Source organism: Micropterus salmoides, unplaced genomic scaffold, assembly GCF_014851395.1.
Source record: "Micropterus salmoides isolate LMB-PRFRI ecotype aquatic unplaced genomic scaffold, ASM1485139v1 Ms_hic_scaffold_9, whole genome shotgun sequence".
Classification (NCBI taxonomy): domain Eukaryota; kingdom Metazoa; phylum Chordata; class Actinopteri; order Centrarchiformes; family Centrarchidae; genus Micropterus; species Micropterus salmoides.
The window spans coordinates 6,131,365-6,157,126 of NW_024044681.1; the positions used below are offsets into that span (position 1 = coordinate 6,131,365).

The 25,762-nt window shown below is 41.7% G+C and overlaps 1 protein-coding gene across 1 annotated transcript; it reads left to right on the plus strand.

Annotated features, from left to right (window-relative positions):
- Nucleotides 1-2,050: 2,050 nt before the first annotated feature.
- On the plus strand, nucleotides 2,051-25,340 carry LOC119895618 (neuronal acetylcholine receptor subunit alpha-10-like). The gene is made up of 6 exons (XM_038708856.1): nucleotides 2,051-2,203; nucleotides 17,976-18,121; nucleotides 18,205-18,359; nucleotides 18,480-18,726; nucleotides 18,802-19,087; nucleotides 22,024-25,340. The coding sequence occupies exons 1-6, from the start codon at nucleotides 2,146-2,148 to the stop codon at nucleotides 22,767-22,769; spliced, it is 1,638 nt and encodes a 545-aa protein (XP_038564784.1). The 5' UTR covers nucleotides 2,051-2,145; the 3' UTR covers nucleotides 22,770-25,340.
- The last annotated feature ends 422 nt before the right edge of the window (nucleotides 25,341-25,762 follow it).

The window sequence follows — 25,762 nt, forward strand, 5'->3', positions numbered from 1 at the left end:
GGTTTTGGGTTAAAATAACTACGTTACATACAGCAGTTAAAGGTTCAGTGTGTAATATTTCTGAAGATCTATCGACAGAAATGCAGTATAAGATCCATAGATATCCATAGTTTTCAGTCATGACTGAGATCTATTTCAGCAGCTATCAAATTATTTATTTATTTATATTTTTTACTGCTATCAAAGCACCATAAACTGGCAGCGGGCCAGATATTATTGTTGGCGGGCAGTTTTGGCGAGGGTCCATAATCACAGAGAGAATGAACGTGTTTCCCTTCTCAATGTTTGTCTAAACTTTATCTAATGTGGTTTATAATGGACTGTGGTGCAGAAACAGTGACAGTGTTTCACACTCATGTTATCTGTCAGTGGCCAAGTCACAATAACATGTGGTTTTACTGAACAATTAAGTAAATACAATTTCTTAATAAATCTACCTAAAGAAACCTAATTTCTTGACTGACCACTGACACCTTTTGTCCTGTGTCAGCCACCGTAGCTGTCCTACGCTCTTTGAAAGGTTAGGGGGCAGTGGTAGAATGGACAGATTGTTGCAATTCACAACCCTCGCCACTAGATGGCACTAAATCTCACACATTGAACCTTTAACTTACGTAAATTAAGTAACGTTACATGCGTAACCTACATAACCCACGATGTCTATGAAGATTCTCAGTCATCCAGGTCATAGTTATCCAACGAAGGTTAAAGTCCAGGGCAACTGGATACTGGAAGAACTGAAGAAGTCCTTTGGATGAGGAAACGTCTTCTAGTATCTTCAACCAAGTCCAGTTGCCCTTGACTTTAACCTTCGTTGGACTACATAACCCACGTATATTAAAAATTTTAACTGTTGACTTTTTCTTTCACACGGGAAATCTCCTGTTTGAACGTCAAGCTTCTGGCCCACCCTCCATCTCAACCACCTCGTTACTTGGACATTTCTCTAAAAGAGGTGGTATTGCGCTCATTTTCAGGTTCAAAATCATATTTAGTGGTTGTACCAGAACAGGTTTACATGGTTTAATTTAAGAAAAAACACCATATGTTTTTGTCATACTGCACATTGCTGCAGCTCCTCTTTTCAGCCTGTGTTGAAGGCTTCGTTTTAGCTATGGAGTGATACATCTTGTCTCTAAATGATCTTTGTTGGGAGTTGCACATGCTCAGTTCCTAGTTAAGGACTACTAGCCAATCAGAAGCAGAGAAGGGCGGGTCAGCGAGAAGCCGGTAAACAGCTCGGGTTCAGCCGTACGTGTTGCCGACCGGCTCGGCAACACGGACTGGAGCGAGAGTTTCAGAGCGGTGAGTTATTAATCTGTATCCATAAAGTTTTAACTGAGCTCTGTCTCTACATCACAGGAACAACTTTCTGTCCACTGACTGCCTGGAGGGTAGCTAGTGTTTGGAAGGGAGAGGAGAGCTGTGTGCTGCAGCTCGCTGTTTCTGAGGGCGTGTCGGAGTAGCCGCTTGGCGAGCGTTATATGAGGCGCGTTTAGCTTTTATCCCTGTGACGTCACAGGGATAAGCAGAGTTTTCTGTGGGAGATGGGAACTCCCTTTGGGCTTTTTCACTTTGCAAACCTGTTACAGCACAAAAAAGGTATAAACTCAATAAACAAGAAGGGAAAAGCCAAAAAGCAGAATACTACCTATTATTATATATTACCTAGCCTACGCCTACCTTTACCGATCAAAAGTGACGCAACCTTTCCCCAGTGCATTACAAAGTGATGCAATCGGGTCTTAACCATATGTCCACATGTGACGACTTGGGAGTGAGAACGAGTAGCACAGTGAGGACATGCTGCTGATTATACGTACATACTTTTACTTAAGTAATGTTTGAATGCAGGACTTCTACTTGTTGTGTTTGCACAGTGTGGTGTTGATAAAGGATCTTCTTCCACCCCCGGTCACCAGCCTGTATGTGGCACTAATGACCCCTCATACATCACATGCAGCGACCGCCGCACTACAGCAAACACACACTGCCCCGCATCACCAGCTGCTCTCTCTCTCTCTCTCTCTCTCTCTCTCAGTGTGTTTCATCCTCTCCTCTCAGCGGTCAGATGCTGGCTGATCTGTCATCACAGTAGTGTAATCGATCGTTATTTACCGGATCAATAACAGTTATCAGAGCGGGATGAAGCTTCTCTGCAGTGGATCGATCGGGTTTCTCCTGCTTCTCTTCTTTCTTCCAGGTGAGAAAATTTTCAGCTTCACTTCTGCCACTTTAAAGGTAAATATAATATATTAATTAACACTCAGCCTTGGAACTCATGAACGAGAGTTAAGGTTTTATTCATTTACACTTTGTTATTTATTATTTCATTTTAGAAACAAGGTCATATACAGATGTTGTCACAGCCGCTTGTATTTTTATTTATTGGCAACTTTTCTGCAAATACAACAGGCTGATTTTCATCTGGAGTCTCTGAAGAGATGTTACAAAGCTCAGGTTTAAACTGGAAATGCTGTCGGTGATGCTGCAGACTGAACTGTAGGGGACATTTCACCTGCATCACGTCCAAGAAACACTAATTGTTCCAGCTTTAAAGCTTCAGTAATTACCCTCAGAGTCGTTTTGTGTTTTACACTAACATGCATTTCAACAGGGCTGCAAATAACAATAATTTTCAGAATCAGAACCAGAAATCCTTACTTAATATGTACAGTATGTGACAGAAAGTATAAGGAATAAATACTTATAATAATAATAGTGAGTGCTGATAATGCTGAGAGCTGGAATGGATTAAAATCCAGAGTTTGATGGTCACAAGCAGGAATGCGCATTTTGGACGGATGAGCGTTCAACACCAGCTACAGAGAGTCCAGTTCCAGCCTCACAACGTCAGGGGCCTTGTGGATCAGTTTGTTGAGTCTGTTAGCGTCCAGCAAATTGATTCAGCTGTCAGTTATTATCTTTTGATTAACTGATTAATCGTTTGGTTTAAAGAATGTCCAAATATAGTGGAACATGCACGTCACACTTAAGTCAGTCTTCAAATCTCTTGTTTTGTCTGACCAACAGTCCACAGCTTGAAAAATTACATTATGAAAAGCAGCTCAAGGCCGTAATCAAAATATATATTGGGTGGTACGCATCAACAGTTAAACATGATCAAAATGTCCCTCCTCAATATGTTGATAGGATATATAATACATATGTTGCTATTCTATGACAGGCAGATTTGGTCCTAATCAATTAATCGACTAATGATTTCAGCTTCAAAACTCCAAATGTAAATCTCAGTTTTTTGCACAAACCAAACCAAACTTTCACCGCACAGGCGTCACATCAGAATGTTTTTTACCACTGGTAGCAGCTTCAATAAATACAACAAAACATGCTTCTAACATAAGCACGCCTGCCCCAGCTTTAAGACGGATGACAGAGACGTGGTGGACGTGGTGTGAAGTGGCTGGTGGAGGGTTTTTAAACACCAATGAGCTTGTTCAGTGACTTAATAATTAAAGGGCCGGTACGACCACTCGTCTGATTTCTTTGTAACAGGAACCAAAACTCCCCCATCACCCCTTACACCTGGGTCCATATATTATAAATAAAGTCAGAAACTAAAGATACACAGCAAGTGTTCACGTCTCTTTAACGTCTTTCCCAGCTGAATGTGATGCCGCAGCTTGAATCTGCAGTAACAATCTGAAATTAAAGCAGATCAAATTTTGCACTCTTAATATTTTTAGTGATACTAGAGGCGTCGCTCTGTCGGTCCACCACTGTCGTCCAGGCTGAATGACCCTGCTTAGCATCAGCACGTTAGCCTTGTCATTTTGAGCGGATAAGACGCATGCCTTTGGAGTGGGAGATCGGGGTTCGATTCCCACTGCGACACGTCCACCAATGTGTCCCTGAGCAAGACACTTAACCCCTAGTTGCTCCAGAGGCGTGCGACCTCTGACAAATATAGCAATTATAAAATGCAGATGCAATTGTAAAGCACTGCTGTACTTCTGTCCACCCTCACAACTGCTAGCATGGCTGCAGACCCTGAGGCCCCATCCACACCACTCCATTTTGGTTTAAAAACAAGTTTTAAAACAAATACGATCTCCATGTATATTAAAACGACTGAAAACGCACATCTAGTGGCCGTTCAGTTACGCTGGATGCGAGCGTGCCGGTATAAACATGAAGCATGAAGAAAATTTGGCGAAAGAATAAAGTACTGCAGATGAAGAACCGCACCGGATTTTATTTTGCATGGACCAATAACGAGCTGGGACTTTTACTGAATATAACACGGGAGTTAAAAGTGGCTGTGGCGGCGGGAAACAGACTGGGAGATGCCGCAAAGTAAACGCCGACATGCACAGTACAAGTGTAGGCTGTAAGTGTTATTTGGATGGGACAAAATATTTTAACAAAAATAGCAACTCAAAAACTCTGTCAGCAGCATCGTGTTTCTGCTTTGCATGACTTATAAGAGCCAATCAGAGAGCCGAGCATGAGCGTCTGCGTCATCGATTCCAAAGTTATCTGTTTTTGCCCGTCTTCACTAAAACACTCTCCATAGTTTTGAAACGAAAAACAGGGTCTGCAGCCGTTTTAGTCTGGACGGGAGGAGCAAATGTAGAAAAAGGTCTCGGTCTTAAAACCAAAACGCAGCAGTGTGGATGGGGCCTCACAGTTATGCTAGAACTGGTTTGTTTTGACCGTCTTAATGGTCATCTTCCTGCAACATCTCGCCTCTCACGAGATTTCAGAGCATAAGGTGTCCTTGAGCGAGACTTCAGCTTCCTGTTAAAAACAAAGGGGGGTCACCTGGAGTCCCACGTAGGGATCCTTTCCATGATGTTGTGACACCTGGTGTAACTGGTGCACATATTTGTTGTTAATTGTTAATCTTTGTTGTTATTTTTCTATTGTCAATTTATATATTTATGTACACAATATTCTCTTCCGTTGCAACACGTCTGCACAACACAAACCCAGAATAATGCACATATTGTTCTTTCTCTGCAAATAGTTATTATTTTTCTTTTAATATTCTTATATAACTTGCATCTGTTTATTTTATATTTATATATTTCTACATTTATTTATGTCAACTGTATGTTTGTCTACGTGTAGCACCTCATCACCAAAGCAAATTCCTCGTATGTGTAAAACACTACTTGGCAATAAAGTTCCTTCTGACTCTGATTCTGAACAGTGTGAGCCTGTCGCTTGCAACAAGAAGCTCTTTCTGTGGACGCCATTTTGATGGGCGCAAACACCCCGAAGAAATACGTTGCAGCTGCTGCAGCTGGTTCAGCTGCCGGCTGAAGAATCTCCTGCATGGATTCAAAACTTTCTATACCTAAGAGTCATTTAAACACCAACATGTGTGGAAATGGTGGTTTAAAACACAGAAATGATCTTTTAACATTGCTAGATATTACCCAGCTTTTACATGGACTCGTGAAGACATTCATGTGGTGAACTGCCATGGGTTCAGGTTCGGGACATTTTTGCATGTTGTAGGTGTTTTTGTCTCTGTGTGTTTGAGTTATTCTTTATTGGACTTTAAAGCTAAGAATTTGCAACGGGACTTGCTGAATTTGTTTAGAACTGAGAGTGCAGGTAGATGTGATATAATCAAGGTGTTTGCAGAATTCTAAGTCAGGGAGATTCGGAGTTAACGTATCAGTTGGTTCTAACTTTTTAAAGTTGGTTGTCAGCTCTTGGACAACAGAAATACAGTAGCCTAATATTATGGAAAGGGTCTTCTCAAAGATAAAATGCATACTTCCCCATGCCACACATTTTGTAATGACATGCTGTACAGTAACACAGCTAAATGTGAATATCCTTAATGCAAAGTAAAAAAACAATGTTATTGGTGTGATATATTTTTTGAATAGGGTAACATGGGGTAAGACGCCCCCCCACGGTAATTCTAACAAAAAACACAAAATGTGGCTGGCTGCCGCTCGTCTCACTGAACAAAAATTTTCTTTTTTTTAATTGTGTTCAATTTAGATATATCTGTATATTTACATTAAGGGGAGCCTTAACATAAGTTATGCAATTGTTTAGAGAGAAAGATTTTTATAGTTTTTGGTTGAAGTAGTAAAATGCTAGATTAGTATGTTTGGGGTAAGACACCTCCCGGTCGCTGTGTCCCTTTATGGTTGATCTATGTAAGTTAGATGTTATTTAGACTCTGGATAGACCCGTCAGCCAACCAGCAGCTTCACTATGAGAAAGTAAAATTCTGAGGTTAGAAGCTCACATATGCTCACATTTCCAGCTAACTAGCTAGCTGGCATGCGCATATTTTACCTCAGACTTTCTGCTAATGAAGTTCCAGCAACCTGACTATTTAAAAGTCTGACAAATAAATGATAGGAAAGCTGATAACATAAGGAAAGGCAAGTTTAGTTTTACAGCATAGGTCTATAATCTTCTTGCTTTTAACCAGCTTACTTGTAGTTTACTTTATCTGCAATTTGGACATATTAAAGTGATTTCACATTTCAATATTATTTTACCCCACTCTACCCTACAATTTAAAAAATTACTCTAGATATGCTACTAGATATGTGCATTAAATTTTAAATTGAAACTCTGGATTTTTCTGAGGCACCAGTTCTTGATAAATGTTTATCAGGTCATGCAGCCAATTAATTAATGATTTATAGGTAACACACTAATTTATTCTCCCAACTCAAACAAATGTTTTAATGTTGAAAACATTAAAGTTAAATTAAAGAAAGACTTTGTACCTATTCAGCTACTCCACTACGGAGGTCCCCTCTTTGATAGGTAGTCACCAGTAAAGGTTGCAAGTCCCCTCCTGGCAAAAAACAAAAAAATTATTTATATTTTTGAAACATTTCTCTTCTATATTTGTTTTTTTTAATGAGCAGAATCAGTGGTCCACATTAAGTTGGTGTAAAATGATAGTCCACTGTTGGTGATGTAGGAGTGTGTGCATGTGTGTGGCTGATGTTGGGAGGGGGAGGCAGACTAAGCTGACAGATTCATCCAAAGCGACTTACAATTGCCATATTTGTCAGAGGTCGCCTCTGGAGCAACTAGGGGTTAAGTGTTTTGCTCAGTGACACAGTGGTGGATGTGTCACAGTGTGGGATTAAACCCGGGTCTCTCACACCATAGGGGGTAAACTCATCCACTGCTCCATCACCACCCCAAAAACCACCTCCTTGTTTATCTACTAGGCCTAAACTCAACAATGATGTTAAAGGGCTTCCCAATGCATTTAAAACTGATGCCAAGGGGTCCTGACCAAGCAATATTATTACGTATTTTTCCTCCAGTTGAAGGGCAAATGAAGATCAAAACAAAAACACATACGCAACAATCATCAGACCAGCTGGCTCTCTCCCTCTATCATAAATATGCCATCCAACATGTGAGCAAACAGGAAGTGCCCCAGCCCAACATCCTGGTAACATGATGTGTAAAAGACAAAATTTCAGTAACATAAAGATGAAGAAGAGCTTAACAATGACATTTAAAAGTAAAGAATGCAACTGGCTCTGAATGTAAATAGGATGAAACACACACAGGTCAGGTCATATTGACTTAACTTGCCATTAGCCATGATGCACACGGTTCTGGCCATCTGTGCACTTGCACAATGTATGGACTTGCTTGTTACCATGATGATGATGGTGATGATGAAAGAGATGAAGATGATGACATTACTGATAAATATGAGCTGCATGTGTATATGTGTGCGCGCCAGCTGGCGTGCTGTCAGAGCTGTTAGCACTAACGCTTTAACGCCGCCTCTCAAACTGCTGACTCGCCTGCTCACTGGACCACGAACACATTTGAACAATGAACAGAGACAGTAAGGGGCGGAGCTGCAGAGTGATTCATACACTTCAGACTTACGAGCTGTAAAAGATCTCACCTGCTAGAAAGTTTGCACACTCTATGTCAATGGATCTGTATCGCTTAAAATAAACCAGATCACATGCAGATCCCTTCTATACTGTGGTGTTCCTAAGTGGTTGTAGAGGGCCTTAAAGAGACTCTTAAATCAAGATAGAGGAGCTCTTCTTCCTCACCTGCTGATGTGAATGTCGCTGGTGGTTGGTAGACGGCTGCCAACGACCTTCTGTGCAGACTTTGTAGGCAACACCAAATTTATGTTTCACAACAATTAAAATATTTCATTATAAATATATGCACAGTGGTGGACAGTAACTAAGTAGCTTTACTCCATTACTGTACTTAAGTACAAATTTGAGGTATGTGTACTTTACTTGAGTATTTTCTTTTCATGCAACTTTCTAGTTCTACTCCACCACAACTCAGTGTTTACTTTCTACTTCACTACATTTATTTAACATCTTCACTTATTTTACTTTACTGGCGACCTGTCCAGGTTGTACCCCGCCTTTCGCCCGATGTCAGCTGGGATTGGCTCCAGCCCCCCGTGACCCTGTACGCAGGATAAGCGGTTGATGATGGATGGATGGACTTATTTTACTTTTTTAAGTTAAACTACCCAACAGTTTATACAAGTAGAGCTGAAATGATTAGTTGATTAATCAAGAAATCAATTGACAGATTAACAAATTTACAACTATCTCGATCACAAAGTCCTTTTTCATGTAAAACAAAGGTGTCACTTTGGGCTCTAGGCATTACTCATTATTTTCAGAATTGCTAAATCAAACATAGACTGTATATAGGAAGTGGGCGTAGTCATGGTGACATCACCCATTGGTTTGTGGACTGTTGTTTGGAAGCCTCGAGTTTGCCATGTTGATTTTTTGCAACCAGCGGCACCGGACGTGACCATATTTGGATGAGATGGAGCTAACGGCCGTGTGTGGAGCTAGCTAGCTTGCTTAGCTAGGTGCATCTGTAATTCGTTAACTCGTCATTTTAACACAGCTGATACTGTTGTCTTAAAACTAAATCTACTCACCAGAGAGAACAGCTGACTCCTAATAAGCTTTTTCAACGGCGCTGGTTAATTTTACACAGTGCCGTGCGTACAAGTCACTCTAAGCCTGATTGATGTCGCCATGGTAACAACTTGTCAACCATAGATAATCCCCCCCTAAAGCCTCCCCTGCTTCCTGGTCTCTGTTCCTCTAAATGGGACCATAATTTACTAAATGAACATCATGCTGTGTTGAAGAAGACTTGAAACTAGCGACTGAGACCATAAACTCATCAGGAAAGTGTTTACTGAGGGAATAAATCAGCTGACAAATAGAAACATTCTACCGTTATTTCTAATGGAACCGGTGTAGGTGCCAGATGTGCTCGGGTGGTCAGATCTGCTCGGGGGCCTGTGCCTGCTGGTAACGCCACATAACGTGATTGGCTGTACGTTTGTATGACGACGTGGCAGATGGTGATAGGCTGTATGTCGTAGTGTTTACAGATACTAGTTTTCGGTGAATTAATGTTACGACGCTAATGTTAGCTGCTGATCTACTTAAGCTAACATGTGTGTGTACGTTATTGCCATATTGCCAAAGTAAATGTGAAATAAAAGAAAAAACATTTAATAAAGACCCCGAGCAGATCTGATACCTATATTTATAACCAGGGCACTATGTAGTTTGTCCGAGTAGCTTAAGTTAGCTACCGTTAGCTTAACTTGATTGGCAGCTAACATTAGCGCTGTAACATTAATACACAGCTATTGGCAGGCTGTGTTAAGTCCCGTTTAATAATTAGAGCTGTATTTCACTGTATAAGTTCTCCCAGAGCCGTTAAATAAGATTATTTAACTTAAATAAGATTATTTAATGGCTCTGGGGTCTACATAGTTGATTTCAGAAACTGTTAAAACTATATCTGTAAGCACTCCGACGTACAGCCAATCACAATCTGCCACATCATCATGTTATGTGACATTATTGACAGGCGCAGGCCCTCGAGCACGTCTGGTACCTACACCGGACTTCTTTTTGCAATCAGAAGAGTTGCCCCCTGCTGGCCGTTCAATAGAATGCAGGTTTAAGGGACTTCCGCATTGGCTTGGCGTCTCAGACGGGAAGCACATTAATCTGTACTGAAAATAAGTATTGGTTTCAGTCCAACACAAAATAGTTCAAAATGAGCTCCAGTAAAACCCTGCTTTCACATGAATGCATGAGTAATAATAATCTGATGATATAATGTAGTATAACGGTCACAGGAAACCTTTTTTTTGTGCATTGAGTATTTTTACTTTTAATACTTTTTCCGTAACAAGTAAGAAGTAACACTTTCCATGCAGGACTTTTACTTGTAACAGAGTTTTGTTTTGTGTATATATATATATATATATATATATATATATATATATATATATATATATAAATAACTAATAACTAATCAACACTCATTAAGTTAAGTGTCATTTTCGGGACAAACAGTCTTGTCTGGTCACCTAGTTGAACACCTACTGGAGATTCTTGAACATTGTTAGAAAGCACTTTTCTCCACCATGAGGTTCTAGTTGTCAGTGACGAGGTTTTAGCAGGTAACTGAGTTCTTGTGGACACTGAGGAAGTTCTAGAGCTCCTTCAGGGGTTTATAGTGGGTCGTTAGGAGGTTCATGTGGTCACTGAGGCCGATGTGAGATTTTGGAGCGACAGCGCTCTCCTGCACCACCATCATCAAAACACCAAATAAGGGAATATGCTTGGAAAAAAAGGTGTTCATTCCTCCTGTAGAGATCCACATGTAGTCTCACGGAGACAATCTGTGACCAGGAACACTGAAGCCCTTCTCAACACCTTACGAAGACACATTACGTTGGGTTTTACCTTCATTTGTCACCAGTTTGCATATACAATGTCAAATTTAATGGAAACCTGGCCTGTAGTTGTTAGGATATCTTGCCTGGGGTGAAGGTGTTGGACACAGAGACAGGCAGCCCTGAGATGAGAAAATGTGGCATATTGAGTTAAAATGATATGTTGTCCCTCTTGTTGGTTTGAAGATGTTACATTAAAATAAGATTATAGATTTTCTACCAGCGAACGTATTTCCTAACGAGTCCTGTGTGTCTCACAGCCTGATGTCTCTTCTTCCTCTGAGCCTTCAAGTTTCATTGTTGTCCAGAAACGTTCAAAACCCTATTTACCTTTATTACCGCGAACACCATAGTTTTTTCTGACTCAGGCCCACATACACTGTCCTGCCAACACGTCCTCATACGTAAAGGATTTTTTACATTAAAGGAAATTTACATTACTGCTACATTTTGGTTTTAAAACCGAGACCTTTTCCTGCGTTTGCTCCTCCCGTCCAAACTAAAACGGCGAAAATGAAGACCTAAAACGGAGAAGTTTGAAAACGCTGCTGACCCCGTTTTTCGTTTCAAATCTCCAGAGGGTGTTTTAGTGCGGACGGGCAAAAACGATGACTCAGACGCTCTGATTGGCTCTCTGATTGGCTCTCATAAGTCCTGCAAAGCAGAAACACGATGCTGCTGACAGAGTTTTTGATTTGGTATTTTTATTGAAAGACTTTGTACCGTGCAAACAACACTTACAGCCTTCACTTAAGTACTATCTATCTGGTTCTTCGTCTGCAGTACTTTGTTCTTTCACCAAATCTTCTGTAACTACTGAACGAACCATCTGCTTCATGTTTACGCCGGCACGCACACGCCCAGCGTACGTGAACGGCCACTAGATGAGCGTTTTCAGTCTTTTAAGTACAGACGGGAGACGAGATCAACTCTGATACGCAGCTAAAACGCTGCTGTGGACGGAGATCGGACAAAATAAAACGCAGTAGTGTGGATGGGGCCTAAGGGGCCAAGACCACACCATAACCCCCCCTGCACCAAACTTTACACTTGGCACAATGCAGTCAGGCAAGTAGCGTCTCCTGGAAACCGCCAAACCCAGACTCGTCCATCGGATTGCCAGACAGAGAAGCGTGATTGGTCACTCCAGAGAACACGTCTCCACCGCTCTAGTGTCTGGCGTGCTTTACATCGCTGCATCCGACGCTTTGCATTACACGTGGTGATGTACGGCTCGGATGCAGCTGCTCGGCCGTGGAAACCCGTTCCGCGAAGCTCTCTACGCCCTGTTCTTGAGCTAATCCGAAGGCCACACGACGTTTGGAGGTCTGCAGAAAGTTGGTGACTTCTGCGCACTGCGCGCCTCTGCATGCACTGACCCGCTCTGTGATTTAATGTGGCCGACCACTTCATGGCTGAGGTTCTATTGTTCCCAGTCGCTTCCACTTTGTTATAAAACCAATAACAGCTGACCGTGGAAAATTTAGTAGTGAGGAAATTTCACCAATGGCACACAGGTTTGCACAGGTGGCAACCTGTCACAGTACTACGCTTAAATTCACTGAGCTCCTGAGAGCGACTCATTCTTTCACACGTTTGTAGAAGCAGTGTGCAGCCTAGGTGCTTGATTTTATACACCTGTGGCCATGGAAGTGACTGAACACCTCAATGATTCAGAGGAGTGTCCCAGAACTTTTGTCCATATAGTGTACACTAACATGTTGATTAAATGTGATTAGTTAACAACAACAAAAATATAGAATAATGCCAGAATAATCTAAGACTTGTGCGTGTATGTAAGACTGACACATAAACCAACACGTGGGTCAGCCTTAAACAGACCGAGCTGAGGGGAATCAGACCATCTCGTTCTCGGTATGAAATATCCTGTTTTTCATGCCTGTGTGACAGATTCACTTCCACATTTCCATTTATGCACAAAGGATGTTAACACTCAAACCCTCCGTCTACTTGTGTCTCAACAGGCATGTTGGAGTTTTCTTGTTATCTGAAGGCCATTGAACTGACCGTGGGCTTGTCGCTTCCTTTTTTGTGCAAGGCATGTTGCTAAACCTCTGTGTGTGAGTGTCTGAGTGACTGCGGCTCTTTATTTTTCTCTTTAATAGTGTCTCCTCTTGTAGTTAAGAATCTCTCTGTCCTTGTTGTTGTTTTCATATGATAATCCTGCTAATTCATTGGTTCCACTACTACAGGTTGGGGGGCCCAAGATAAATCTGAGGGGTCATTTAATGATTTAAAAATGAACACAATGAATAAGAAAGAAACTAAATGTTGTGGACAAATATGTTACCTTTTTTTCTACTTTGTGTCTTGTGAAATAAGGGACGGACACTAGAAAAATTCACTCTGGTTGCCAGTGAGCTGAACAGTCAGTTCGTGTTTTTGTGAAACTTTATTACATATAATCATGGGGGTGGGGGGGGTTGTGTTTGAGCTGCAGTCTGCGCCGTGGATGCAGGTGGAGGTGTGATGACATGATGCAGCTGCCAGCGTTCTCCTTCTCCCCTGCTGCTATCAAAACATTATGTTCACTCACTTTACTGTACTGTCACTCTCAAGTCAACTTTATTTCTAGAGCACATTTAAGCACAGCCTAAGCTGACCGAAGGGCTGTATAAAAATTAAAAAGGAAGACCCACAAAGCAAAACATACCAACGACAACAGAGGAAGGAAAGACCATCCTACCGGAAGCTAGTGTTAATTTTGTTCGTTTTAAAATTGAGTCCTGTGTCAAATGTCCTTGTTAGTTTTTGTCATATTTAGTCCACAGTATACTATTTTTTAGTCAAGTTTTAGTGGACTAAAAGTCTGGGTATTTTAGTCAAAAGACAATCAAAAGTATTTTAGACTAGTTTTAGTCATTAAGCATCATTTGAGTCTTGAGTCTGACTCATTAGGTCAATCTGCTCCAACCAAAATAGAGATATTTATCATTTTAGTCTTTATTTCACTGTTTTTTTGTTTTGTAAAATTTGAATTTCAGCTTTGTTCTCATTTTTATTGCAAAGGAGACATTAACTCAGTTCCCAGGTGGTTAGCGTTGATATGCTGCTTCAGGTTCGTGGTTGTGGTGTTTTTTCCAAAAATCTTATAACCACGTTGCTCACTGTTCGATATAATTAGGCACTCTGTCTTTTTTGTCCACCTCACTGTGTTTGAAGTAGGACCAAATATCTAAGTGCCTCTTTATTCCTAGCATGTTGTGTTCATCACCAGAGTTTGCTTCCTCCACAGGAACGTTTTCCTCAAAACAAACCGCTGAATGAACAAAAAGTGGAAATTTAGAGGGAGAAAATCTGGCCTGTAATATTTTGTCTCCTCATTATACTTACAAAAAGAAAGAGAGATTTTATTAACATTTTTATTTTATGAATTACATTTTAGTCTCGTCATTTTTCCTTCCTCACTTTGCACATTAATACAGCCACAGTCAGCGTCTAAGGACATTGTCGCCATCTCATTTTCATCAGGGAAAAAAAGAACGAATATATTTCGTTTAGTTTCTGACGAAAGTAACACTACCTGAAGCCGGGGTCAGTGATGTATCTCAGAACTGAACAGCAGCAAATAAATGTTTTCTTGAAGCCATGGAAAATCAAGACTTTAAACTATACAGGAAACCTAGTGGGAATTTTAATTTCTTTACAAAATACTCACTATGGTATTTAAAATTTACGTTTTTGTCGCACCAAATTCCTCCTTAATACAGACTCCATCCAGGGTCACGATGGAGAGGGGTGGTACCTTTGTTTGCCCAGGGTAAAAAATCAGAACTTTAGTTTTGGAACAGTTTCAGATCCGATGGAGCATGTTCCAAAATCTCTGCTGTACAGGGCACAGGAGGTCATAACTGTATCATCTGCAGACAGGTGATGTTTGCAGAATTTGAACTTGTCACAAATGCTGTTAATGTAAATATGAACATTTCCTCGTTACACAAGCCATCAGAAACTCCTATTTAGGTCTGACTAACTATAAATGTAAATCTACTTTAAATAACTCGCTATGCTAACAACATTAATGCAAATAAACACTTTCGTAACACTTTTCTAAGTTTGGGACCTCGACATTGTTCAGTTCTGTTGTAATTTCCAGACAAATAGTTGATCCACGATGGATAAAAACATTAATCAAGAACGAACTTAAGATTTTTTAGTTCTTGTATATTTTTCTTATATAAACTTTATATCTGAAAGTAAGTAAGAAATGACTCCCCAGAATGCACTGCAGCGTCCTCAGACCAGACGATACACTGAAGCACACGACAGCCAACACTCTCTCACCGTGACCTTTCAGGATGTTTCTTTGGCAGCTAAACTTCATTCCCCAGCTGTCTGAAGACGACCGACTGCACCTGATAGTGAAGTCTTTGTCGTTAGCAGATTTTATAAACAATTTACACGACAAGGCGTTTCACTATGTACTTATATGGTTACAGGACAAAAGATGCAGCCTGCTGTCAGCTCGATAGTTCTGCTCTCACTTTTCTGACATGTACTTTGAGTACATAAAATAAACATCTGCTCTTCCCATTTCTTATCATCATTCTTTATCCAGAGGTTTTTGTCCACCTGTTTCAAGCACTCCTCTGGTCTGATCAAACTTTTTGTGGATAAACACTCAGTGTGTGTTAGTGATTTGACACTCTGGCTGTTGTTGGGGGTTGTAATTAGGAAGGTGAAGGTGGTTTGTTTCTGTATTTTATTTGGACTACATGTTCATGAACCTATTCTTCTACTTGAAGATGTGACAGATCACTGTTCATCATGTCTTGTGGCTTCATTCTGGACATTTTACTTTCACTGTGGGTGTAATTATTTAGATTTATTCAATGCCACCTCTAGTTTAGGATCCTTCCTCTGGGAATCATGAAAATCCACAGGACATACACTGAGCAAAATTATAAAAGCAACACTTGTTTTTGCCCCCATTCATCATGAGCTGAACTCAATGATCTAAGACTTTCTCCATGTACACAAAAGGCCTATTTCTCTCAAATATTGTTCACAAATCTGTCAAAATCTGTGTTAGTGAGCACTTCTCCTTTGTCGAGATAATCCATCCACCTCACAGGTGTGCCATGTCAAGATGCTGATCAGACAGCGTGGGGACTGCACAGGTGTGCCTTAGGCTGGCCACAATAAAAGGCCTTAGACTGGCTACAATAAAAGGCCACTCCAAAATGTGCAGTTTCACTGTATTGGGGGGTCCTTCACATAGAGTTGATCAGGTTGTTGACTGCGGCCTGTGGAGTGTTGGTCCACTCCTCTTCAATGGCTGTGTGAAGTTGCAGTCAGGTCGAGACCCCGATGAGGACGACAAGCGTGCAGATGAGCTTCCCTGAGATGGTTCCTGACAGTTTGTGCAGAAATTCTTTGGTCTCAGACGATCTTGGAGGTGAAGATGCTGGATGTGAAGGTCCTGGGCTGGTGTGGTTACACGTGGTCTGCGGTTGTGCGGCCGGTTGGATGTACCGCCAAATTCTCTGAAACGCCTTTGGAGACGGCTTATAGTAGAGAAATGAACATTCAATTCACGGGGAACAGCTCTGTGGACATTCCTGCAGTCAGCATGCTCCCTCAAAACTTCCGACATCTGGGGCATTGTGCTATGTGATGGAACTGCACATTTTGGAGTGGCCTTTTATTGTGGCCAGCCTAAGGCCTTTTATTGTGGCCAGCCTAAGGCTTTTTATTGTGGCCAGCCTAAGGCCTTTTATTGTGGCCAGCCTAAGGCACACCTGTGCAATACCCATGCTGTCTGATCAGCATCTTGATTATCTCGGCAAAGGAGAAGTGCTCATTAACACAGATTGACAGATTTGTGAACAATATTTGATAGAAATAGGCCTTTTGTATACATAGAGAAAGTCTTAGATCTTTGAGTTCAAGTGTTGCCTTTAAAATTTTGTTCAGTGTAGATTTATTCAGTGCGAACTCTGTATTAGGCGCCATCTGAAAAGTGGCAAAGTGAGCTTAGAAGTATGACATCATGTGACGTATATGTAGAATTTATTTATCATTTAAGTATCTGATCCATAGCCATACATTGTCTTGTATACATCTAAAAATATGCAAATTCAAGGTCAATTCAATTACACTGGGGGCCTTGTTACCTCCTTTTGTTTTAGTTTTTTATTGACATGGTGGAGACATTTTACAAAATATATTGGAAAGACTCACACTAGCATCCTTTCTGTCTACCATCATCATTAGGTGTCACAGGATTTAAAGGAATTATCAGTCCGCTGCCGTTCTGCAGACGTTTTCTGATTAATGTTAAAAACCTGAGGTGATTACCAGGTTAATTGAACTGGGAAATGTGGTTTCGGTGTGTGTGTGTGTGTGTGTGTGTGTGTGTGTGTGTGTGTTTCTGTGGGACAGACTGCTGGAGACATGAGACACAGCGAATCGCTGCAGAGAAAAAGACTTTATACACACTTCCAACCTCATAACATTCAAAAATAATATGCAAGATCAGGAATCAGGTTAACACTCGACACATGAAGAGTCACATCAGAGCTTAGAGAGTCAAAATAGGGCAATAGTATGGTTTGTGTAGAAGTTTTCTAGGTTGATAAGAGTCCATCCTCACCTCCACCATCACCATCTGGTACGCTGCTGCCACTGCCAGGGACAAGGGCAGGCTGCAGCGCATCATTCGCTCTGCAGAGAAGGTGATTGGCTGCAATCTTCCTTCTCTTCAGGACCTGTACGCCTCCAGGACTCTGAGGCGAGCAGGAAAGATTCCAGCTGACTCCTCCCACCCCGGACACAAACTGTTTCAGACTCTCCCCTCTGGCAGGAGGCTGCGGTCCATCAGGACCAAAACCTCTCGCCACAAAAACAGTTTCTTCCCGTCTGCAGCCTCATCAGCAAGACCCGGGTCTCCTACTGACACTCCTTTCAAATACTGTATATCGTTGCACATACCCGGTATATTGCACATATTTGTTGTTTGTTGTTAAGCGTTATTCTTCTATGTTTTATGTTTTGTCAATTTATATATTAACATCTGTTTATTCCATATTTAAACTGTTTGTCTGCGTGTAGCACCTTATCTCCAAAGCAAATTCCTCGTACGTGTTAAAAACTACTTGGCAAGAAAGCTCCTTCTGATTCTGATCATCTTCATGTCCTGCTGCTTGGTTTCAAAATAAGTGTTAAGTTATATAGTAAAGATGTCTCTCTCATTCTCTCTGTTTTCCAGTTTACTTGGCCGCTCATGGGCGCTATGCTCAGAAGCTGATGAGCGACTTGTTCTCCAACTACACCAACGCCTTGCGGCCAGTAGAGGACACTGATCACATCATCAACGTCACACTGCAAATCACTCTCTCCCAGATCATCGACATGGTGATCACATGCTGACTGCCCGTGCAAATGTTCATGTTGTGTGTATTCGTGCCTGTGCTGATGTTCATGTGTCTTCTCACCAGGACGAGCGGAATCAGATTCTGACTACCTACCTGTGGATCCGCCAAGTTTGGATGGACGCCTACCTCACCTGGAAGAAAGAGGACTATGACGGCCTCGATACCATCCGCATCCCCAGCAGCTACGTTTGGAGACCAGACATCGTCCTGTATAACAGGTAGGTGTGGCGCCCTGCTGTCGATCTGCCTGGCCACACAACATTCGCCATCGCCCCACCTCCAATCCTCTGCTTCCTCTCCCTGCCTTCACACAACTCCCTCCACTTTCTCCACCACAGTGCGGACGACGAGTTCTCCAGCTCAATGGAGACCAACGTGGTTCTTCGTAACGACGGTCAGGTCATGTGGGACCAGCCAGCCATCACCAAAAGCTCCTGCTCTGTAGATGTGGCATTCTTCCCCTTTGATTTGCAGGAGTGTCACCTAACCTTTGGCTCCTGGACTCACAACGGCAACCAGATGGACTTGTTCAATGCTTTAGACAGCGCAGACCTGGCCGACTTTGTCCCCAATGTGGAGTGGGAGGTGAGTGGTTGCCTTGTTCATGGGTTCAGAACAAGGCCTCGTCCCTGAATCTAATCAAATACTTTTTCTAATCAGGTTCTGGGCATGCCAGCCAAGAAGAACGTCATCCTGTATGGTTGCTGTTCGGATCCCTACCCGGACATCACCTTTACCCTCCACCTAAAGAGACGTGCCTCCTTCTACATCTTCAACCTCCTCATCCCCTGCATGATGATCTCCTTCCTGGCTCCGCTGGGCTTCTACCTGCCGGCCGACTCGGGTGAAAAGGTTTCTCTGGGTGTCACGGTTCTGCTGGCTCTCACTGTGTTTCAGTTACTGGTGGCCGAGAGCATGCCGCCCTCTGAGAGCGTCCCGCTGATAGGTGAGAAGGCTGAGGAGTCTCTGATTTTTGAAGTTTACTTTGAGACCTCTTGCAGAGGCTGGGTTCCCATTCACAACGGTTTCCAAATTCCTGAGAATAATTTAGTTTTAACCTGATCAATCAGTTCTGCCCATGGATGGCTGGATGTGCACTTCAAAATATCCCAGAGTTTCATGTGGTACTTGAGTCTTGGCGAACAGGAAAGGCTGACTGAAGATGGCCAAATATTTTTCTAAACCAGTGTTTCCAAAGCACTGATTTCAAGCCTGAGAGGCAGAGACCAGTATGCTTAAATAATACTTGGCAGCACATCACAAACGCTGTGTTTGTGACATTGTCTGTCTGAATCCTGTCAAACAAGTACAACTGCTTCTGTTTGCTTGTTCTCATTGTAACATTAACGTCAGAGCCAAAGCAGAAATTATTATTCTGACATAGAAAAACTCATTGGACTCCATAAGATAACATTCAAAACAATCCTTTATAGCTTCTACTTTGGAACCCTTTGGTCATTTAACAAGACTACCGCTGATAGGAACATAGACTACGTTCTTACATATCTTGGACCTGTTTCGCAAGTGTATGTCCTATAGCTCCAGGGTGCGCACCTTGCTCCAGATTGAATTGTGTGCCAAAGGTTTGTCTATAATTATGCCAAACCAGAAATGCAGTGCATCGTCATCCTGAGAGTTACTGTAAGCCAAGCAACACTGGACAGACCGGAGAGGTTCGACATCACATTTCACATTTCATAGATGAAAGTGAACGTTTGTCGGAGCTACAGCAGAGCTGAAGTCGAGATGAGTTTTCTCTGAAGTACAATCTGAACACAGCCAGTAATACTTATATCTTAGCTCAAAATCTTGTCAAATATAACTTGCATTTAAGTTCAGAATAATTACATGTAATGTAATCTTAGTTTTACAGTACAATTTTGCTTTTTGACACTTTTCTTTGTATTTACATGGATGCTGCCAGCTGTCTGAAGATTAGTTGTCTGGATGTGTTCCCCGCTCCAGTTGCCACATCATGTGGACACAGCTTCTGCAAGAACTGCATTACTAAATATGTTAACTGACCTGAGCTCACTCAAGTCTCACAATAACACAACAACAACAAACAAAAGTCAAACAACACAAACTAACTAACCAACCGAGGCAGCGGTAGAGCAGCAACTTCCATGTTCTGCAAGGGAAAATTACTTTTTTTGTCAATGGAGTCTGGTGGCTTTGACGAGAGCGATATAGCATCTGTTAAACATTCTCTGTAGGAATCCTTTCCATCATGTTGTCAGACGCCTATAATAACAATCTGAGCCTGCCTGCAAAAACAAGCTCTTTAGTGAACATACTTTAATGGGGAGCAATTGCCTGCAAGGATTATGTTGCAGCCCTGTTTCACTGCTGCTGACTGCAGCACGCTCATGCAATACTGGATCAACTTCATTCAATGTGGTCCCAATGAGTCACATAGACACAAAAACATGGGAGAATTAAATCAAAATACCAAAGTAACACTTTAGGCAAATAAGGGTTAAATGCCATCCCCCCTAATATTGTGTTCCAGTTGGTACATGTTTTCTTCTTTTGTGTTGCCTTCAAATGGAAGTCGTAAGATTGGATGGTCAAGATGGGAAGTTAAGTACACAATGTGTATGTATGTTATTTATTGTAGAGGTGAGAGTATTGTTGCTCTGCACCTGACAACAAAACGGACACTTTTGTGATGAATAATTTTGTGTATTTTAGAAATGAGCAACGCCAGCCTTCATAACAACTCTGAACTTTCATCAGTGGTTCAAAGAAGGGGGTTTTCACACCTGCCACATTAATCCGGTTGAATCTTACCAGAGTTCATTTTGCCCCTTGGTGCGGTTCTTTTGAGCAGGTGTGAATGCAGCATTCACACTCGGGTGCGCACCAAAAGCAGACCAAACAAGCGTAATGAGACTTCCTTGAAGAGGTGGTCTTGGTATGGTATTGGTTCAAACTAACTCTGGAGTAGTTTCATTTGCGGTGAGAATGTGATCAGATCTCGAACAGACAACCCTCCCTTTTTTCACGGGATTCTCCTGTTCAAATGTTTTCAGCGTGGGGGATGGATGATACAAAGCTCAACAGAGTATTTCATTCAGGGGCATATGCTCCTAAAATTAGATACGTGAGAACTGGAAGACTGATTGACAATGTGCGCGTAAAGGCTACAACCTACAGTAATTATTCTGCATGAATGGATATGATTATTGACAAGTTAGTACTTAGCATTAATAAATTAGGGACCAGTGTAGATTGCATTTCTTGCACAAGGATTTAATGATTGTAAACAACCCACAGAATTTATATTAGGGTTTATCGTATTGGTAAACTATATATTGAATTATAATGAATATAGTGACTAAGTAGTAGTATGTTGACATTAAACTAACAGTATACTATGGAATTAATTTTATGGGATTTGTTTTCTTCCGTAAGTTCAATTGGAATTTTCTCAGATGTTAATTGTAACCAATCAAAGAGCAGGAAATACGTTCAGAGACACATCTGACCAATGACTTATGTTGCTGCTCTTTGGTTTCACCAACTCATCAACTGATTCAGACCAGAGCAAACAGTGTGGTGTGAAAAGGAACTACAAATGGCTGAAAAACGCTATTTAAATTTTTTGCCCTTGGGCTGGACCACATGAACCCAGATGTGAAACTCTTCTTGTAAACTGAGAATGTCCATCCAAGTAAACAGATGGCATTGGTCATTCCTTCAAAGGCTTAATTTGAACTATATTTATATTTTTCAGATGTGATTGTGTGAATAATGGCGCAGTGGTACACTTCCTGTATTCCCCACCAAATCTCAAAACAAAGCAAAACAGACATTTGTCTTTGAGACCTTAAAGATTTTACCGTACTCTTAATGATCTTTACTTTCCTCTTTCAACAGGAAAGTACTACATTGCTACCATGACGATGGTCACTGCTTCAACAGCGCTCACCATCTTCATCATGAACATCCACCACTGCGGACCCGAGGCTGGGCCCGTCCCACGATGGGCCGAACGCTTCATCCTTAACTACCTTGCTCGCATCTGTTTTGTCTACGAGGTCGGTGAGAACTGCCTCAGCGGGACTTCATCCAGGAAACAGCCTCTGTCGCAGGAGGAGTCTGAAACCCCATCAGCCAATGGCGGCAACGCCAAAGACACAAACTGGGATGTGAACGGGCAGGTGTGGGCAGGGAGGGTGGAGGACAATAGGGCTGGGGATTTGATCAACCAAACGGACTGGAAGGAGGATCTGTTTGTGATCATCGACCACTCGGAGGAGGAAGGAGCTGCTAGAGGACATGAAGGGGAGCAGGAGGACTCAAACAGTGCCAGTGGAGGAGGAGGAGGAGGGGGAGGGGAGGAAGAGCATGTGGAAGAGAAAAAAGGCGTAGGAGGTGAACGGGGAGGCGGAGCTGGGCAGAACAGGAGGGAGATCTTGGTGAGAACCCAGTGTGTGTGCTCACATCAGGGGCTGCGCAAGAACATTGAGTACATTGCCAACTCATACCAGGACCAGCGCGCCGGACAGCTGCGCATCGGGGAGTGGAGGAAGGTCGCCAAGGTCATGGATCGCTTCTTCATGTGGCTCTTCTTCATTATGGTCTTCTTCATGAGCATCCTCATCCTGGGAAAAGCCATCTGATGGAGATCCGGCTTCGAAGAATCACGTGAGAGGGTGTAGGAGCTGGTACACCGATAAAATATTGTCCATTAAAATCAGTCTTCATCTTGTCGAAATAAGTGATCAATTTTGTTCAAATATTTGAATTTTTGTTGGGTTTACAGGCTCAATCCACCATTTTTCCGTGCAGCACATCAACCCGCCTTAAATTTTATTGTTTGGGTGTCAATGGAGCTGTGGATAAGACAAATGCCTTGCTGTGGGCGATCTGGGTTTGATTCCCTTTGTGACATCCACCAATGTGTCCCCCAAGAAAGACACTTAACCCCTAGTTTCTCCAGACCTCTGACATACATAGCAAATAAGTTGCTTTGGATAAATGACTAATTATTATTATCGTCTGGTATCTTTTCAAATAATGTCTTCCATCAGAATTTAAAAAATGTAGATATGTGGGTTTGCACAAACTGTCAGAAGATCTGTTTGTCTAAAATTGTATGTTGTAGCACTACGATTTCCCTTAAGAAACACCACACCATGAAAAAACAGCCCCTGACAAAAGTATTGGGACAGGGGTGTCCCGGTACTTTTGTCTATTTAGTGTATCTCTGACTACTTCTTCTGTCTGGGTGACATGTCCAGAAATATGTGAAAAATCCTGGTATAAAACATTAAAAACAACAACTAATTTCAGGAGTTGTTGATTCATCCACGTAGAAATCTGTATCCAAACATACCAGGTGTCTCAAAATGGAACGTCCTCCTCACTAATGGTTAAAACTATAAACCAGCAGAAGAATGACAATTACAAACGTGGACCAGCATGTTCTGAACAGACAGTACAGACACTAGGTTATGAACATACAACAACTCAAGAGGTGAGCTGAACTTTTCTCTGCAGCGGCCAACAAGCGATTCTCCTCTTCTGTAGTCACACGCAGAGCTGAGCTTTATTATGACGTCATGGCTTCTTATGCCTTCCTGTATCTGCTGCTGTCTCTTCTTCTGCATCAGTGAAGTTAACATGATGATCTTCTGATACTGTTTCTAATAGTTATAGTGGATGGGCAGATGTGGAAAGCATGGAACACGTGTTTTATCATTTCATATATAATCATATATCGTTTACATAGTGTATAATAGATCACCAGATTTGCTCACAGCATGTGTAGAAAATACAACAGACGCCTAAACTATCGCTGCACAGAGCAGAATCGAGATCTGCCTCGCTGCCGGAACGGACAGCTGCCTCAGAAGGCATCACTTTCAAGTGAAGGCATATTTCAAACGGCCTTCTAGGGCAGCACTTACGGCAACACGTGACGTCAGCACGCCGTCTTGCCTCTCCTCTGGCTGTCAGAAGGGACGCTAGCCTTAGAATCAGCTAACTAGCTATTGAAAAGCCAAACAGCTGACAGACAGAAATCCTACTGAACAAACTTGGTTGGTTACAGTCACGGGCTGATATGATAGGTCAGTGTCTAGTTCTTGCAAACTTCCCTATAGCCAAGCGAGAAAACTGCTAAAAACCTTTTTAAAAACATATATTTGTAGACAAATTTAGCTTGTTTGTCCGCCATCTTGATCATGTTTCATAAGCTGCCGCAGCCGCGCTGGTTTATGGGTGATAGGCAGCATCAATGCTGCCTTCAATACCGGCTGTTACTGGGGCAGTTTGAAGGCGTCTTAAGAGACAGGAAGAGATCGTTCAAGACATTTGGAACAGCACTCGATGCGTCGCTGTCCTGTTAGAAACCTGCTGAGACAGCAGTTCAAACCGTGTAGAGCACAGCCCACTTCTTAGATTTGCCATAGTCAAGTAGGAATTTCTGTAATGTTGCCACGGTATGCGATGCGCTTCAGTTTACGGCCTCCATCTGTTTGTGATGATCAATTTGTTAACATGAAGCGATGACTGATCTGCTCTGCAGCCAACTCACTACGTCTCACAGCTGAACACACTCACAGTCGCCACACGTTTTTATATGAATATCTTTGAGTGTTGTTAAATTTTGACTTTAAAATGCATGCAGCCTTGAAGAAAAGTATTACTCACATTGAAATGGACGATATCTGGAACTGCAATTAACAATAATTTTTTTCTATTTGTCAATCTTTTTTAGTACACTATAAAATGCAAAATATGGCCGTATTCTCACCTCAAGTCTAGAAGCTTAAATCACCTGAAGTTTGAAAATTAAAATTGGACAAATCTCTTACACTTCAATTATCATAACAGTTACTCGGAAAAGCAATGTATAAAGGGGAGGACGTCACAGTTTAATGCCACACATGAGTTTACTTTAGTGTCACTCACTGCATGACCATTCATCATATCTGCACCTGCAAAATGTTTGACGAAAGTGAAAAAAACGTTTTGGCCTGAATCAAAAAAATGTTACTCAACTTTCATTTTTTGTTTGTGTTCTTCACAATGTAAAAACAAGAAATGCCAAATTCTTCACTTTGACTACTTGTTGTTTATCCTGTTTGTGTGGTGCATTTGTCAAAAGACATATTTACACGTGACACAGAGTTAATACCATGAACTACATTAAAGATTTCTTATTAAAACAACTTTGTTTACTAGAATTTGTTGCAACTTTTTTTTTCCAGAATTCCACCTTTCAACACTTCATATTATTATTTTTGTGCAAACAGGAAAACAAGGACCTGGACCAAAAATGCTGAGCAAGAAAGGACCAGTTTTCTAGTTTATATAATGAAAAAAACAAAATATCTAAACTTACCATGGGTGCAGACAGTGTCCAAGATCATCCAAGAAACATTCACAAACTAAAGTAAAATAATCCAAATAAGGAATGGCCTTTAACTCCAAAGTCTGCAGACAAAACAAAAACACAATAATCCAGGCTGAAAGCAAAGAAACAGGCAGATACCGACACATACACACAAGCAGGCAGGTGATGAACACAGGTGAGACACATTAGGGGATCATGACAGACAGGAAGGAAGTTCAAACAAGACACAGGAGGCAGACGGTGTCAAAATAA